This window comes from Cibotium barometz, chromosome 26 (genome assembly GCF_041138505.1).
Source record: "Cibotium barometz isolate CiBa-2024 chromosome 26, ASM4113850v1, whole genome shotgun sequence".
In the NCBI taxonomy this organism is placed as follows: Eukaryota; Viridiplantae; Streptophyta; class Polypodiopsida; order Cyatheales; family Cibotiaceae; genus Cibotium; species Cibotium barometz.
In genome coordinates, this window is record NC_141071.1 from 42,025,065 (window position 1) to 42,042,191 (window position 17,127).

Here is a 17,127-nt window from a genome sequence, read left to right on the forward strand (position 1 = left end):
AAAACATACGAGGTAGATTCATAGCAGAATCAATGGAAATCCTCTCCCAATGTGGGGGCTGAAGGTTAAACTTGACTTGTTGGGAAGCTGAACAAAGGCATCTACATCAGTTAGCAAGCTAGACCACAAGAAATACCTCTCAATTGACTCTATGATCTCATAGATTTTCTAAAGGCATGCAGAAGGTCACCCATGACAACCTTCCATACAGACACTAGAATAACCTTTGAGACTCAGAGGTAGAGTAAGAGAAGGAAGCTGGGAATGGCTCTTGAAGTGGCAGCTGTTGATACAGAAGCAGCAGCTGCATCCACTGCATGGAAGAAGGACAAAGGTCCCTCAAACAAGGACCCTAGATCAAGGACTATGGTACACCAGGGTCCATTAGGCAGAATAGCAAGACTGTTGACACTATTTCTAGGATTTCTGATTTAGAACTCTTGTTTTACTTTTGTAGCAAGAGAAGACACTCTTTTCGTAAGGGATAAGTTTATCTCATCACAGACCTATGCTCTAGCATACTTTCACACGTTTCATATGCTCAGGACACAACTTACCAGTCTTACTTTCATGCTGAACCATGGGGAAGGTTTAATACCTGTTCATACCAACATCCCACAGCTGGCCATGCTCTGTCGATCCCCCAGACCACCTTTGCTCCTGCTGCAACGTTCTAATACTCGTGCCCACCACGTCACTCCCTTGCCTTCCAATCTTTAATCGATTTCTCGTAGGACTTTGAAAGCATTGAGATCCGAGGTCGCCTCCAACCCAGTCTTTCCCTGTCATTGCAGGAAAAGTGTCATCCCGCCCTCTTGCCGCACATCTTGACCGATCATTGTCCACCCAATCTTTCCCAACCTTGACCAAAGCTGAAGTGGCCCCTGTGCCTTTTGCAGCTTCTTTCACTGCATTGACAGCAAGGGCTACTTCTGCAGCTCTTGCCCTTTTCTCTGCTTCCTCAGCCTTCAGCTTCAAATCAAGAATGAATCGATCAAGTTCCTCCAAGTGTGAAGCATGAACCTTTACAAGCTCCCCTTTGGTTGAGAAACTCTGAGTTTCTCTCTCCAGCTCAAAACTGGAAACATCATCATCTTTCCTCTTGTAATGCTTTAAAGCCCATTGCAATTCTCGTACTGCTCCCTGAAGTATTGACATAGCATCTGCAGTGTCAGCTCTCTCAGCCTCTAGCAGTTTAATCAAGTCTTCATTGTCCCTCAAAAGTACCTGTTCTCTTTGGCCACAATCAAATTCTCTCTGCACCTCAATTACCCTATTTTTCTCTTGTGCTTCCTTTGTCTGCTCCCACTCTTGTAGACATGCTGTCTTACTATCAGAGTCCCGCTCTAATCTTGCCCTCTGAAGTTCTTTCTCCTTTGCATTCAGCTCTTCTTTAAGACTCTGGATTGCAATCATTGCCTCGGCTATTTGCTTATCAAAGCCAGCTATTTTTCCAATGACATCTTGCCACTCCACATCTCTCCTACCATGGAAAACACTATCTTGAGTACGACCTAGAGCAGTCAACTCAACACCAGAGCTAACAAAGTTGATCAGAGCCAAATTTTCATTTGGCAGGTCCTCTGAATGTAACTCGCCAATGCTCGTCTTCGCGAAGTCCAGGTCTTGTTGCCTGGTGGACTTGAGTTCTCTAGGCTGTGCATCTTTTTTACACCCCCAACTAGCATTTCCCTGGGCTTCTTGTTTCATTGACCTTTCGTGCTCAGCCTCGAGTCCAAGATCTCTTAATTCATTTTTGAGTCTCAAAATTTTTTGATCCTTTTCGTCAATCTCTCTCCTTAGCTCCTGCATCACTTGTGACGTGGCTTCGATTTCTTTTTCCCATCGAGCTTCCCTTTCCTTCATCTCTTTGACTAGTTTTCTTCTCGAAGCAAAGTGCATGTCCATAACATCTTCCCTTTCTTTCCTCTCTTTCTCCACTTCCTTTTGGATAAGGTTCACCTCATCCTTAAACTTCTGCACATTTATGTCAATCTCATGTTCTTTAGAGCTAAGCAGCTTCTTCAAGTGTTCCACTTCGTCTGTCTTGGCAACTAAGATCAAGTCCATCTGTTTTCGCTCCCATTCCATCTGGCCCTCCTTTACTTTGATTTGCTCTCTCAAATCTTCCATGAGAGTCAATGCATCTGCCACTTTGTTTTCCAACTCCTTCCTCTCATCTTTCAACTGCTCCGTCCCGATCTTCACTTCTGTTCTTTCTCTTTCCAACCTATCTTGCTCCCGCCTTATTTCCCTCGCAAGCCTTCCAATTTCTTTTGATATATCCATTGCTAGCTGTTCAGCTTCAAAATAATACGCCTCATCACCAGGACCAGCTCCTGATCTCTCTTGAGAGGCTAACAAATCCATGGAGCAGCTTGTTTCCCAATCGCTTTCATCACTGCACAAAACTCCATTATCATCAAAATTTGAGTTAGCCTTTTGAACCATCAATCTGGACTCTTTTGAAGTGCCTTTTCTGTGTCTAACCAGCTGTCTCTTAATGTTGAGAAGCCGTTTCTTGCTTGTGGAAAGAGAATTGTCCAGCTTCTTTTGAGCAGACCTTAAGGAACACAGCTCCTCTTCTTTCACGTCCAAAAGGGCCGCCCATTCCTGGGTGTGTTCTTCCATCCATTGTCCTCTTTCTACCATCATAGCATGCACTTTCTCTCGCTCCTCCTGCCAAGCCTTCTTGTAAGCAGCAACCTCAAGCTCCCACATCCCTTTTTGTTTCAAAACAGCTGCATCTGTTTGGTTCCAGACTATATCTTCATTACCAATTTGGGCCTCGGGGTTCCTAAGCTTCTCCACCAAGTTCCTTTCCTTTTCTTGCCATAGCGTTTCAATCCTTTCATCATTCTCCCTTGCTTTCCTTGTGGCCAACTCGAGCTTCTCCTCAAGCTTATCCCTTTCATCCTCCAAATGATCTCGCTGAGCTTTCCACCTTTCTATGAGCTCCCATTCAAATAGCTGCTGGCCTTTTGAAGGGCTGGGTATCTCCAGCTTTTCATCACCTACAATTTCCAAGTCCTTAAGCAGTTCAGATAGAGCATTTTGAGCTTCTGTTTCTCCTGCTGATAATAATTTCATCAAATGCATTCCCTTCTGTGCAAATTCAGCCAAAAAACCTTCAATATTCTTTAATCTCTGACGGACAAGATTGTGAACTGAATTTTCCTCCCTCCAAAAAGCAAGGACCTTGTCAACCTCAAGGCCATAGTGTCTCCTTCTCTCCCTCTCCAAGCTTATGACTGATTCTTTTTCCTTGAGTGTATCCCTCATGCTGTTCAACTCTTTTTCAAGTGCAGAAATTTGATCCTGCAATTGCTGCTCATTGTCAATCCACATTTGCTGCTCATCTTGGAAAGCATCCTCCAAAGCTCTGCGATCTTGCTCTGCTTTGTCTTCAACTAAGGAAAGCATTTCTCTCAGAGCTGCAAGCACAGTTTCTCCTCCAACATCAGGCAGGTCCTGATGTCTTGCTTTCATAACAGCTAAAGTCTTCTCTTCATCTGTCTGGAAGGCATTCCCTATTCCAGAGGCCTGCTGATCTTGGCCTCCTCGTGACGATACCTGCAAGTTGCAAATGAGATCATGCATCTCAACTTGCTTCTTCTGGAGTGCATACTCCTTCTCTGCATTTGCTATCCTAATTTCTTCTTCTAAAGATTCAACCTTGTTTCTCAAAAGTTCCACTTCTTCCTCAAGCCGCACTTCCCGTCTTTCCCTCTCCCAATCTCTCTCACGTCTTTCCATGTCCATAAATTCTCCTTCAGCTCTAAATCTCAGGCACATGTCTTCAACCATGCCTTCAAATTCAACCTCTTCTTCCACCTTAGAAACTAAATTTTCTATCCTCTCCTTGCTCAAAGTTTGCTCCACCTCCTTTTCCCTAAGAGCAAGGCTTTCTATCTGTCTCCATAACATTCGAACCAAGCTTGGCTCGGTCCTGCTTTCCTGCCAAGCCTCGTTCTGTGATCCCACCAAAACTTCTTTTGCTTGAAGATGGGCGCTTTCAACTGCAGCTACATCTTCCACAACTTCGTGCTTCTCAACACTGTCTGGTAGCTTCTCAGACCTACTAACAGGTATCTGAGTTCCATAACTTGAGCAGCTAGAGTCATTATCTGACTGTGAATGCTTCATTTTCTTAATATCTTGAAAATCGCTCTGAATAATTGCCTTCTCAGGCGTATGTTCCTCCTCCAGGTCACTTTTCTCGTCGCAACCCTCTTCATTGGCCACCTCAATGGCGCTTTCAGGTTGTAAACAAGCACTAGAAAGAAGTTCACTTTGCCGTCCACATCCAAGACACTTAAGCTGCTCGTCCTCACTCTCATGTGCTAGATCGCCTCCTTGTTCCTCCACAGCCTCCAATTTGCAAGCACTAATGTTTGCTGGCTCAATCATACAGGAAACCTGTAACTCTGGAGGCTCCATGTCATGTTCAAGAGCTTGTGAGTTGTCTCTCTTACTTGGACGATCTGTAAGACAAAGTGAAACTGTAAGAACCATCATGTTGACAAAAAATCATCAATTCTACACTCTTGCATAAATGTTTGAGCAATGAGCTTTGAGTATGAATTTAACTAAAATGAATGACAAGCCAACAATGGTGCATGCAAAAAAGTTCAACTGGACAGCATGAGCTCTATTTAAAGGTACAAATAACCAAAGTAAAACATTTCCATAATTGTAACAAAAGCAAAAAGCTGAAAGGTCATCTGGACACAAGCTGTAAGCAAATAGCTCTACAATGGCATGATTATATCATTATTGGGCTAGCTCTTTAGCCCATGGACAGCTACAACATGATAAGCATAACCAGCACTATGATGCTGCATCATTTTCACCCTCACATTGACCTTGGCCACAAGGAAGTAGGAAAAATGTCAATAACTTAATGATCCTTAGATGGAGGAGAGGCAAGCTCGGGCAGAAGAACTCAATGATGCAATGAGGCAGACGATGTTTGCACATCAAACGCAGATCATGGACAAACAGATGGAGGAAGAGAGGCAAGCTCAGGCAGAAGAACACCACTCAGCTGACAAAATGGCTACGTTTAACAAAGACTTGAAGTTCCAACAAAGCTGAGAAGATAGGCTCCATAAGGAAGCCACAGAATCTCTCCAACAGCAACAAGAAGATGCCCAATAGGCTTGTCACTTACAGATAGAAGAAGCTGTAGACGGACATCTAAGCAGGCATAAAAGACTTGGACCATTCTTGACAGCGGGAGGATCCATTCCCTTCTATAGACCAGCTTGCTCCGAGGTATCAAGCTAGGTGTCTTCACCAAATTCCCCAATAAGGCCCCTCCAATCAAATAGATATAAAGGTTGAATCAGTTTGAATTCAAGGTGGTGCAGACAGAAGAGCAGAGAAAGAGGTTGCAAGCCTCTACCTATACAAAACATAGCACACCACAAAGAGAGGCAAGGTGGATTATACCCAGGATAATCTTGTGGTAAGATTTGTTTATGGAATTGCAGGTCAAGCTGCAGACATTTTGGAAGGGGTGAAGACAAGAAGCCAAAAGATTCAGGTGACCAACCAGGAAGGAACTGGAGGCCTTTCACTAGATCACCTCACCCCATATATGCTGGCTCTAAATCTGGCAGTGCTAATTCTTCCCTGGCATCAGGGAAGACAAGGCTCATCAGCCTTGAGAAAAAATGGGACCAGGGGCAGCCAGGCCCCCTTTATCAGGGAAGATGAGGCTCGTAACCTTAATGAAAAATGGGACCCCACTGCCAGATTTGGAACCAGAACATGGCAAAGAATTAGCAGGGGCAGCCAGGTCCCCTTAACCTTTGTTTTGGCCTTTCTCGCAGTAATTTGTTCTATCTGCACTGCTGCTGGCAATACTCACTTATCTACTGCTTGTACTGCATTTTGAAAGCTTTGCTTCAGTGAACAAAACAAGCAAGTCAAGCAAAAGCTTTCACAATTACTCATCCAAAATAGGGATGAACCTTACACCTAATGAACATGATCTTTCATTGCTTATAAATTGCCACTAATATGCTTCAAGTCAAAACATGCTGCCTGATCGAACTCAAGCAAAGTAACTGACACATGGTGACGAAAGTTTATTCCCAAACTGAACCAGGGAAAAAATGCAATCCTAACCTCTTGAGAGTCTACAACCCCATCATTCCAGTTTTATGTCACATGGCACCCTGGCAATGGGCATAACTGGCCAACACACGACACTTGGAACGAACAGCTTCATCATGCACGTAATGGGCTCATTGTCACCCTATAGTATGTGCAGAGATCTTCACAGACAAACCACCATGCTGATTTCAAACTAAATCATCCAGCAAATGCATGAAGTGCAGCATCGCAATTAACCATGCCAAGCAGCATGAGATGCAGAAGACAAAGATGACCATTTCAGAATTTAAAGGTTACACATTCTGTAGTAATGTAGATGCAAATGCTTGCTAGTCTGCGGGTGATCAATGGGAAAAGCTTTATGGATTCAACCTGGACCCCTAACCTTTGAGGTTTTTCAGGTGAAAATATCAGTGGACAGTAGAAGTCCGAAGCCCACAGGAGATTAACACTGTATATCTATGAGATTTAACTTTACAGAAGCATAAGATTAAGTCTGAAGATGGCGTTTGTGCTAAGCTTTTTTGCTGACCCAGAGGATGATTTTACCTATGGGACTGCAAAAGCAAGCAATGGGACGGAAAAGCAAGCGTGCGCTGTACTTCATTTTGAACTAAATGGTTGACATTCCCCCTGACTTCTACTTCTGTTCATTTCCCCCTCCCAACCTTTGCCTTTACTTCTGTTCATTCAAACCGTTCCCTTGTGTTATCCTCTAAGATTTCTAAAACCCTAGGTTTCAGAAAACCCCATGGCCATAGCTGTGCAAGCTTCTTTCCCCCACAATCAGGAAGACGAAGCGCTAGAATGGAATACGAAAAGCATAAAAATTGGACTACTTCGAGAGTTCATGGCACGAAACGCTTACCTTGAGAGGTTTTTTTGATGCAGAGAGAGCTGTGGCGCTGCAACGGTCAATGGGTGTCTTGCATTCACTGGCTCTGCGTACTCTTGGCTATGGCGGGAGAACGCCACGAAAACACTCTTTTCGCAGAAAGGGGGAGCTAAAAGGCGAGCGCCCTGGCTATGGCGGATCGAGACAGGAATGGCAGAGATCGTAGGCGGGAGAAAGGACGATGAGATGGACGAATGGACGACTGCTGAGAACGCAGACCAAGGGCTGTCAGTCGCCAGTTTTTTTGGGCTTAATCCAGGATTAATGTTCCTTAATAGGCCCTGTAATTCAATACCCCATAAACAAGGGTCAAACCTTTACTCCCGACCCGAGCTCCCTTTTTATCATAAAATACATGTCATGTGAATTTATTTATTTTTTGATCTTTTGTGCTCGTATGAGTGTGTGCTTCGGGGCCACCATCAACAGCAGCTAGCAGGTTTTGAACCAAGCACCTCCGTCAAAACAGCTAGCAGGTTTTGAACCCAGCACCTCCTGCATGGGACTTCAACACCTTACTGCTAGGCTCTATCTTCATTGGCAATGATGTGATCATTCTTAGCCCCATACCACTAACATTCCATTTAGATTTTGGTGCTTGTAAATGGTGACCTCATTGCTCTTAAAAGGCGACCACGGTGCTCGTAAAATGGTGAACACCAAAGGATAATTAAAGCAACAAGAACAAGTGAGTAAGTGAGCCGTACTGCCATAGGATACTACCCTCCTAACATTTGACAGCACCAAGGACAATAATTGAATGGGTTGCTCAATTGTTCGAGTGAACACCATGCACTCCCAATAAGACAACCATGTTTGGAGCTAATTAATGTTCATGGTAGCCAATTTTTGAAGCAAAGATCGTCAATGCATTGCATGCCATCCACACACACACACATAACTAGCTAACTCACTGCCCAACTATAAGTCCTCGGCTCTGCAGGCGAGAGCACCCCCAAGCCTAAGGCTAGACTCAATCCATTAACCAACCCAATTACTACACTACACCAAACCACGATCTCATACCACTAGAGTCCACCAGCATCCATTTGTCAACTAGCTCACCAGCATCCATTTGTCAACTAGCGCATAACCAAGGCCTATAACTCGATCCTAATCTCTTGGGAATCCTTACTCTTGTGAAGATACGAGTTTATGAGCATGCCGCTCACTTATACAAGCTTGGAGTGCTTTACACATGTCAAAATCTCTATCATGTCAATACACATACCTGAACATACACTCTTCATAAAAAGATTATACGTGTTTTCTTCAAGATGCAATTCATATACTCTTAGTGTTTATGACTACATATGTGTCATGATATATATATATATATATATATATATATATATATATATATATATATATATAGAGAGAGAGAGAGAGAGAGAGAGAGAGCCCCAATGTAATCTTAAAAAACAAAAGTCTTTTTCTAAATATGTGTATGTTCAAGTATGTGTATTAAACATGATAGAGAGTGCTTTACACTTGTCAAATTCTCTATCATGTCAATACACATATCTAAACAGACACATCTTCATTAAAAAAAAAAAGATTATACACGTTTTCTTCAAGGTGCAATTCATATATTTTCAATGTTTATGACTACAATGAAAGTATTTATGTCGTGATATATATATATATATATATAGAGAGAGAGAGAGAGAGAGAGCCCCAATATAATCTTCAAAAATAAATGTTATTTTTGTAAATAGAATATTTCTAGCACTTAAGACCTTATTCAATGATAATATATACTATCACTTATTCATCTTGGGACTAGTAAAGGAAAATTCATATCAGGTCACGCCCTCATTTTAAAGACGTGAGCCGACGTGCCTTTGAGCCTACAAATGTGAGCTTACAAAAAAAGGGTTCAAAAAATCAAAAAATAAAAACAAAAAACTATTTTTTATATAGCTTAAACAAAACAACGGTGTCTAAAGTCAATTTCATACCTGCTTCAGGAGTACTAAATACCTTTTGATGTGAACCCAATCACGACTAATTGTTGAAAACAACAATATAGTCGGGTGTATGTGCATCAAACCACACTTTCTCAAACCCAACAAATGACCAGTGCTCACTAGAGCTCTCCCCTATTAAGAAGGCAAAACTCCTTCGGATCCACCTCAAGCGAGGAGCTTTGGGAAGAAATGAGCCAACGTAGATGTGAGTAGAGGAGTAGCAGAACACCTAGAAACACCACCATAGTTCTTCGAGCTCTATATTCACTAATTAGCTCTGCATCATCATAAACTTCAAGGGTATTAATCCACTTTATTTTTTGATGAAGCTCTAGTGAAGGAGCAAGAGCATGGTTAGGAACCTTAAGGTTCGCTCCCTCAAGAAGTGGTTGAACCATGTCGTGGATGCCACAATGTTTCAAACGATTTTGAGACCATGCCAAAAAGCAACCCAATAACAATAGTTATGGCAACCGGGACATGTCTCTTTCGATATACCATTCCTTAAAACACACAATAGCAAGAGCACACAATGCAAACATGAGTCTCGCCTTCTCAAGGAGCTCACTATAGAAGCTTCTTCACCATAAAACCAAGTTCCAATTCTTCTCCATTTGGACAAGGAACATGGAACATAGGGAAGGATAAAGAGCTAATGTCAGGGACTCAAACCCAAGGGATTCACAAGGGCATTCACATAACATGTCCTTGGCCACCAGCAGTAAGCCTACAACCTTAAAGCCAAGCCAACATAGGACAATTGCCATTGGAAACCACACAGGTCAACCCCATGGGGTAAAAATTGTAAACCCTGATACAAATGATTTTGTACAACCTCTCCCTATGTTCCACCATCATATGAATATGCAGAAGATATGCTTAGGATGGCGCTTGAAATAGAAAGGGCGGTTGCCACAAACATAACACCTAGAGGCTCATAGCTAGGCAAACCAAGTGTATCCATATCTCAAGGATGATGACCAAATTTAGTGGAGCTAGAGATCCCATTCAATACATGGAAAAGTTTGATCAAATTTGCAAGTCCATGGGATGGATTGATGATCCCACTAAGATCTGTTCATCCTAACTTTGACTAGAGGTAAAGCAAGCCAATGGTTTAGGTCCCTAAACCCACTTGAAAAGGCCAGTTATGAGGTATTGAGACACATATTCATTGTGGGATTCCCCATTGCACAAAACTATAACCTTAAGCAAGACGAGGGAGATAATGTAGGATTACAGTGCTAGAACCAAGTATCTCTACATGAGATATAGCCCTTGCACAAAGACTACATGACTTATCCCTCATGGATTGATTCTCAGGAGTAAGAGGTTTCACACGACTATCTCTACAAGTCTAGACACTACATCTTTGATGAGTGTTGCCTCGCGAGAGACAATAGACATAGTAACAATCTACAAGATAAGAAGGTCAAAGTTGTCCACTTGAACCAAGAGATAGGGGATGCATCATCCAAAGCCTTCAGCTAAGGGTGCATCACCAACACCACCAGCCCCACATTCTTAGTCAATGACATGAGCATGGATAAGTTAGTAGAAAACTTGTTGAGTTGTTTCATCCAGCAGTGACAAGTCTAGCCCCAAGGGCAATCTTCAAGAATAGCCCCAGCCAACACCTCAAGTAGGACATCCACACCTATTTCCACGAAGAGATATGGTTTGGTGTGCAATATGCTGCTAAAATCATACAAGTACAAAAAGTGTCCGATGTTGAGTCCTAGAAAACAACAATTTTGTGCTCATTACTCATGCCATGAGAACTATGACACATCTTAATTCCTTGTTGTTGGTACCAACAAGGAAACCAAGTAGAATGGACTTTGGCATCATGACACATATTCCCCGTGCCAACGCAACTATTGGCCTTGCTAGCCCCGCCTTTTATCCCTCAATAGGCACGAGCTTTAGTACATACCCATCAAAACCCTTACTGAGACATATGTGTAGACCGCCGTAGTTATCATATCCACCTCTGATACTACCACCTTAAGTGGTTCATGCCTCCAAGAACTGCACTAGTACAATAGTACTCCATCACCCTGCCCATATAAACAAAGACCTAGGAACAAGAGAGCTGTGAGTCTTATAAACAACAAGACCCATAGCAACAACAACAGTAAGATCCTTATGGGTATCCTCACCACGCTTCACCCATAGACTATTATGCCTCTCTGTTCAAAGCCATGGTCAAATAAAGAGCGAGACTGCAAATGATTTGGTATATAGGCCACCAATGCAATGCTTTCAATAGAAAGGCCCACGTTGTATTGCATAGTATCCTCGTAAAGACCCTACATCAAATCTCCCGAGTGCTCCAAGCACTTCGAATCCAATGCCAAATCTCAACGCAATTCCTTACAAAGACACACATTGGGGTTTAGCACTTCGAATTGTGCCAAACCTCAATGTATAAGTGTGGGTTTGACCATTCTTACAAAGATTGTCCCACAGCATGATAATCGTTGTCGTGGGCAAAAGCATCATCTATTGCCCACTTCAACGAGTCTTAACTTGCTAAACTTGTAAAGAGGACTTATTTATATAGTCCCCCATAATGCCATCACAAGGCTCTCAACCAAGATAAGGATAACAAAATCAAAAGAATATCCAAGGTTGCCAATAAGTAGAAAGCCCAAGCATCAACTTCAAAGTAAGCAGCAAGAGAGTGCCTCATGCACAAGTCCCTAAAAAGGCTAAAGAACCACAGAACTAGAGGTCCAAAACAAGAAGACCTCGAAAAGCATGCGGAAGCACAATGCATATCAAATGTCTAGGATAACAATGTCATAACTATCAAAAGTAGCTCAGATGAGAGCTGTGAAGCTACCTCCCTGTTGCGTAAACAACAAGCAATCCCCTGTGCAAATTCGCTCTTCCCAAAGAAAAGAAGCCCATAGATTTTGAAAACCTTTCAAAGAAACTGAAGGACTATCCCAACCCCATACTTTGGAGGAGAAAGAGAGAATGAAACCCGCCTAAGAGCTTGTGAGGAAGGTGCAAAGTGAACTAGAGCTAGTATAGGAACAAGGTGCAAATTGAACTAGAGTTGGTATGGGAACAAGTGGTCCAGTATGAACAATTGCCCCATGCTTGAGCATATTGCCAGAACCTATCCCAGAACCCATTATAGAGCCAATGAGGGAATCTCAGAGTTTTTCAAAGGCCTTAGACAACCCATAACCATTCTTAAGAGGTTGTAAAAAGAACCAGTTTTGGAGCCTCTGCCTCTGGAACTAATTCGACCCCACATTGCTAGATGTAGTGGTGACGGAGGACTCGGGGGGAGGTGCAAGTTGGCCTTCCATGGGTCATCATAGTCAGTGTAACATTTTATCCAAGGTGATTGGAGAAAATGTTTGGTGGAGACCATCATTCCTTGTACACAGAGCCATTTTGTTGCTTTCAAAATAGTATCCCAACTTGTTCATGGGCACTTTTAGCTGTCCTTAGGTTTTGGTTATGAGGGAGGGTGCTAAATGGGCCATGTCTTATCCTCCTCCTCTTAAAGTTCAAGTTCAAGTTTAGCGGTGTGGGTGCTTAGGTGTTCCTATTCATCATCAGCCATATAAGTATATGCAAATTTGGGAATTCCTTCTAAAAGAGAACTTATCAGAACTCGAACTCTTGATGAGGACAAGAAGGATGTCTTGTGGGGCTGTATTTGCACTTGCTTGGTTTATACTCACACTAAGGTGGGCTAGGACCTACCAATGTACAAGGGAGGTAGTGCCTCTGAAGGAGACAAAATAAAGCCGTCTCACCAATCACCTCAGAGAAAATGTTACGTCGACTATGATGACCTTGGAGAAAAGGTTACTATTATGGATAATGGTGTTGGTGTCAACATAATCACCAAGGATTGTTGGGAGGCCTAGGGAATCCCACCACTCTTAGGCGCACAAGCCTCCTAGTCAAGCTTGCCAACAAGAACACAACCAAACCCACATTCGGACTAAGTTTTTACCACCCCTTCGAGGTGATGGATTTTTAGTAAGATACCTCTTACCATGCGATAAATTAATGATGCATATTCTAGTGAAAGAAGTGTCAAATTAATGAGAGACTATAAATATAGAGCGAGAAGTGTCAAATTAATGAGAAATGCTCAAGACCCTGAGAAAATAAAACTAGATAAATGGTTAAGATTAATTTGAGTAAACAAGATTAAGGTAGTGAGTGCACAATTTTATTGGGACCCTCCCAAAGGAAAAATACCTTTAGAAAATGTTGTGAAAAAAATAATAAGTAAATTAAACAATTAAAAATGATAAATTAAATACTCCCTATGCATGTTAAAAATTAGCATGTGCTTGGGTGTAAAATAGTGGCCTTGGCAATTATAAATAAGAATGTGTACATTAATTTGCTTGAGGATAAATGGGTAAAGGTTAATAGGCTAAGGTTGACTTTTGGGACCAAGGAAATTAAAATTAATGAAGAGATAAGTGTGGAGAGACTATTAGTTGAGTGAACCATGCATGAGAAGGGCTAGTTCACTAAGTGTAAGAGTTAATTACATGCCCATTACATGAATTAGAGGTAGTTGCATATGAGAAACGAATGGTTACATGTAGAGTTCCTGAAATGTAGGGGTTTGTTGGCATACGTTGTACACATAGGATATGAATTGTCCAAGCAAGAACTCACTTCAAATGCCAAACTAGACGCCATGTAGACAGGTTGCTAGAGGTGATTTTGGCAAGAAGGAGAAATACTAGGAGGCGTGCCTTTCTTGCCCTTTTGAGAGTCTTTTGAAGAGAAATAGCTGAAGACAAGTTCTAGAACATGGGGAACACGAGCTCAAACCATTTTGGCAACATGGGCATCACACCTAACATGTCTTCAGTTTTATCTAGTGCAATCAATATTTTGCACTTTGGGTACCTCAATTGCACATCTACATGGACTTGGTAGGTATTGTAGTACCTAGGGAAGTCTAGGAAGCTCTACTATACATCTAATTCATCTTTGGGCTCTATTCCAACCCCCAAATCTAGGCAAAAAGGTAAAGTCAACTCTTATATTCATTTATATTGTTATTCCTTGCCCATCTACATGGACTTGGTAGGTATTGTAGTACCTAGGGAAGTCTAGGAAGCTCTACTATACATCTAATTCATCTTTGGGCTCTATTCCAACCCCCAAATCTAGGCAAAAAGGTAAAGTCAACTCTTATATTCATTTATATTGTTATTCCTTGCCCATGAATTGAGTTTGATAATTTTAATTCAAATTAAATAAAAATTTAATAATTCTTAATTTAATTATTATGCAACATCCTAGGTAGGTCTATCTATACCTTAGGATTTGATTTTTTTAAGGTTGTGTGACCAAAAAAGCTTTAATTGCCCAAATTAATCTTTTTAGTAAAGGGATATTAATTAGATTAATGTTTGACTATTTTATTAGGTTTTTAAGAAGAGATGCGGTCTCTCTGTAAATCCTCGAAAAAATTAATTGATCTTGATTCAGCACATTAGCCTTAGGATTATTAAAGAATGACTATTATTTAGACCATATAAAATTATGTATTTTATTTTACACCTAGATTAATCTAAGCTAGGGTTAGGCTAAGTTAATTTTAATCTGACCTTAGAATTAGGATTAATAGTCTAGGACTGAATCAATAAATGTATAAAGCAAAAATCATAATGCACATGCACATGTAGATTAATAATACTTTAGGGTTCAAAAGGGGATTAATTTTACAAAAAAAGTAGACTTTTAGTGACTTGAAGTGGTTAATTTTTAATTTGGTAAATTAGATTAATAGTTATATAATATTTTTAGAGAGAGAAAGTAATGAAGAACACGTATGTATAAAATATTATCCAAGATAAGGTGAAAATCCTAACCTTAGTCTTTGGAAAGAAATATGTATAAAAAGACCCATGTTAAAACAGTTTGGCATTTAGAAACCTTATTCAATTTCACTCTTTATCTCTCTAGAAACTAGTGAAGAAAATAGTCCAACTCTAGAAAGAAAAAAGAAAAATAGGTACTTAGAGTTAGTTGAATATCCGACATAAATTTTTTCTAACTTAAGTAGATTTCTAAGGTTATGAACTTATATTTAAAAATGGCCAAGGAGGAATCTTGATTTGACTTTAAATAGAAATTATTATGACCCTAGAAGATCGTAGAAGAAAATGGCCAAGGAGGAATCTTGATTTGCTTTAAATAGAGATTATTATGACCCTAGAAGATCATAGAAGAAAAAGAATTATGTGCTCTTGAGAGATTTGAGTATAGCCCCAAGAATATGTCTTAAGAAGACCTCACTAGGATACATGCGGTTAGAGAAATTTGACTTATTGTTATGAGGAATAAATTCATGAAATTTAATGTTTCCACATTTCTCACTCGAGGGGTTCACCTAAAAATATGTAAGCATAGCACGGGAGTTCAAATGAAGGGGTTTTTTAATTCAAAATTTTAAGGTAAATTTACATAAATACATTTATAGAAGGGTTTTTTTAAATCAATTATGGAAAAACAATCCGTAAGTTCATAAAGAAAAAGGGGTTCATTTTATTCATAAAAAATTTGAGTGCAGCCCCAAGAATATGTCTTGAGAAGACCCCACTAGGATATATACGATCAGGGAAATTTGACTTATTGTTATGAGGAATAAATTCATGGAATTTAATATTTCCATGTTTCTCACTTGGGGGTTTCACCTAAAAATTTGTAAGTATAGCATGTGAGTTCAAATGAAAGGGTTTTTTAATTTAAAAATTTATGGTAAATTTATAGAAACGCATTTACAGAAGGGGTTTTTTTTATCGATTCTGAAATAAAAATCCGTAAGTTCATAAAGAAAAAGGGATCATTTTTTATTTAAAAAAATTACAGGTAAGGGGTTTTTTTAATACCCTTTGAATGCACCTGATATATAGGGTTTCTTAGTAGTGCACCCCCTTGAGGTTTCTCATTATTTAGAGTTCTCCTAGATCGGTTTAGATTGGGATGCCTTTCTAATCCGGGCAATAGTAGCTTACTTTGCTCGTATACAAGTGATTTCGTATGAGGCTCATATACTGGTGATTTCATATGAGGCTCGTAAATGAGTGATTTTGTACATGCGTGAGAGTATAGTTTGCATCGTCTTGATTTATTGAGTTTCGTATTTTTTTCAAATCAATTAATTTATTAATTGATTAGCATAGTTAATGTAAATGTAGATCTTTGGATTGGATAACGGAGGTGAGTTGGTTAGGAAGATTTTGAAACACTCAACTTTGGGTGTCAACGGATTATTATTTTATTTTGTAAAATGTGCACCATTTATTTCATTTTGAGTGGTATCTATATTTATTGATAGCAGATATATTTATTTAGACATATAAAATCTCCCTTAATCATATTTAATTTTACAGAAGATGTACATACTTATAAGGCTTAAGGTTTATACCTATTTTGAGTAGTTTGGCTTACACGCTCAATAAAGCAAGCTATTTTTGTTAAATTCTACATCTTTGTAAAAGTGAAAGCTAAAATACACTAAGAGGATTAAATTCATAGAATTTAATATTCCCTTATATTCCCTTGTTGCTCATTATTAATGAATTCTCATAGACGGGTTTAGATTGGGACGCCTTTCTAAATCCAAGTAATAGTAGCTTACTTTATGCATACGCAAATGATTGTGTACATGTGTGAGAGTATAGGTGATATCGTCTTGATTTATTGAGTTTCGTATAGTTATTTATATTTTTGGTCAATTTATTAATTAATTAATTCGATATTTGATATAAGTGTAGATCCTTAGGTTAGATAACGGAGGCATGCTGGTGGTGGTTAAGAGACACTCAACTTTGAATGTCGACGGATTATTATTTGATTTTGTTTAACGACGCAAAGCATTTATTCCATATTAGACGACGTCCATATTTATTGGAAGTGGATATATTTATTTTGGCATGTGAAAGCTCCCTTCTGCATATTTAATTCTACAAAGATGTACACACTCATATGGTTTGAGGTTTATGCCTAGTTTGAGTAGTTTGGCTTACACGTTCAATAAAGCAAACTATTTTTGTTGAAGTGGACATCTTTGTAAAAGTGGAAGCTATTTTTGAGCCCCACAAGCTATTTCAAGTAAATATGATTAGAATA

At 40.0% G+C, this 17,127-nt stretch overlaps 1 protein-coding gene across 3 annotated transcripts in view; it reads right to left on the minus strand.

Moving 5' to 3' along the window:
• Nucleotides 1–7,295, minus strand: part of LOC147623985 (uncharacterized) — an 86,230-nt gene extending 78,935 nt beyond the window's left edge. For all 3 annotated transcript variants that reach the window (XR_015269243.1, XM_086820663.1, XM_086820662.1), the window contains exons 1-2: nucleotides 6,992–7,295; nucleotides 599–4,484 (exon numbers count right to left, since the gene is read on the minus strand). Coding sequence is in view for 2 of the 3 variants with exons in the window: in XM_086820663.1 (XP_086676789.1) it covers nucleotides 599–4,440 (3,842 nt within the window). In the remaining variant the exon portion in view is untranslated. The remainder of the gene's footprint in view (nucleotides 1–598; nucleotides 4,485–6,991) is intronic.
• Between the last annotated feature and the right edge of the window lie 9,832 nt (nucleotides 7,296–17,127).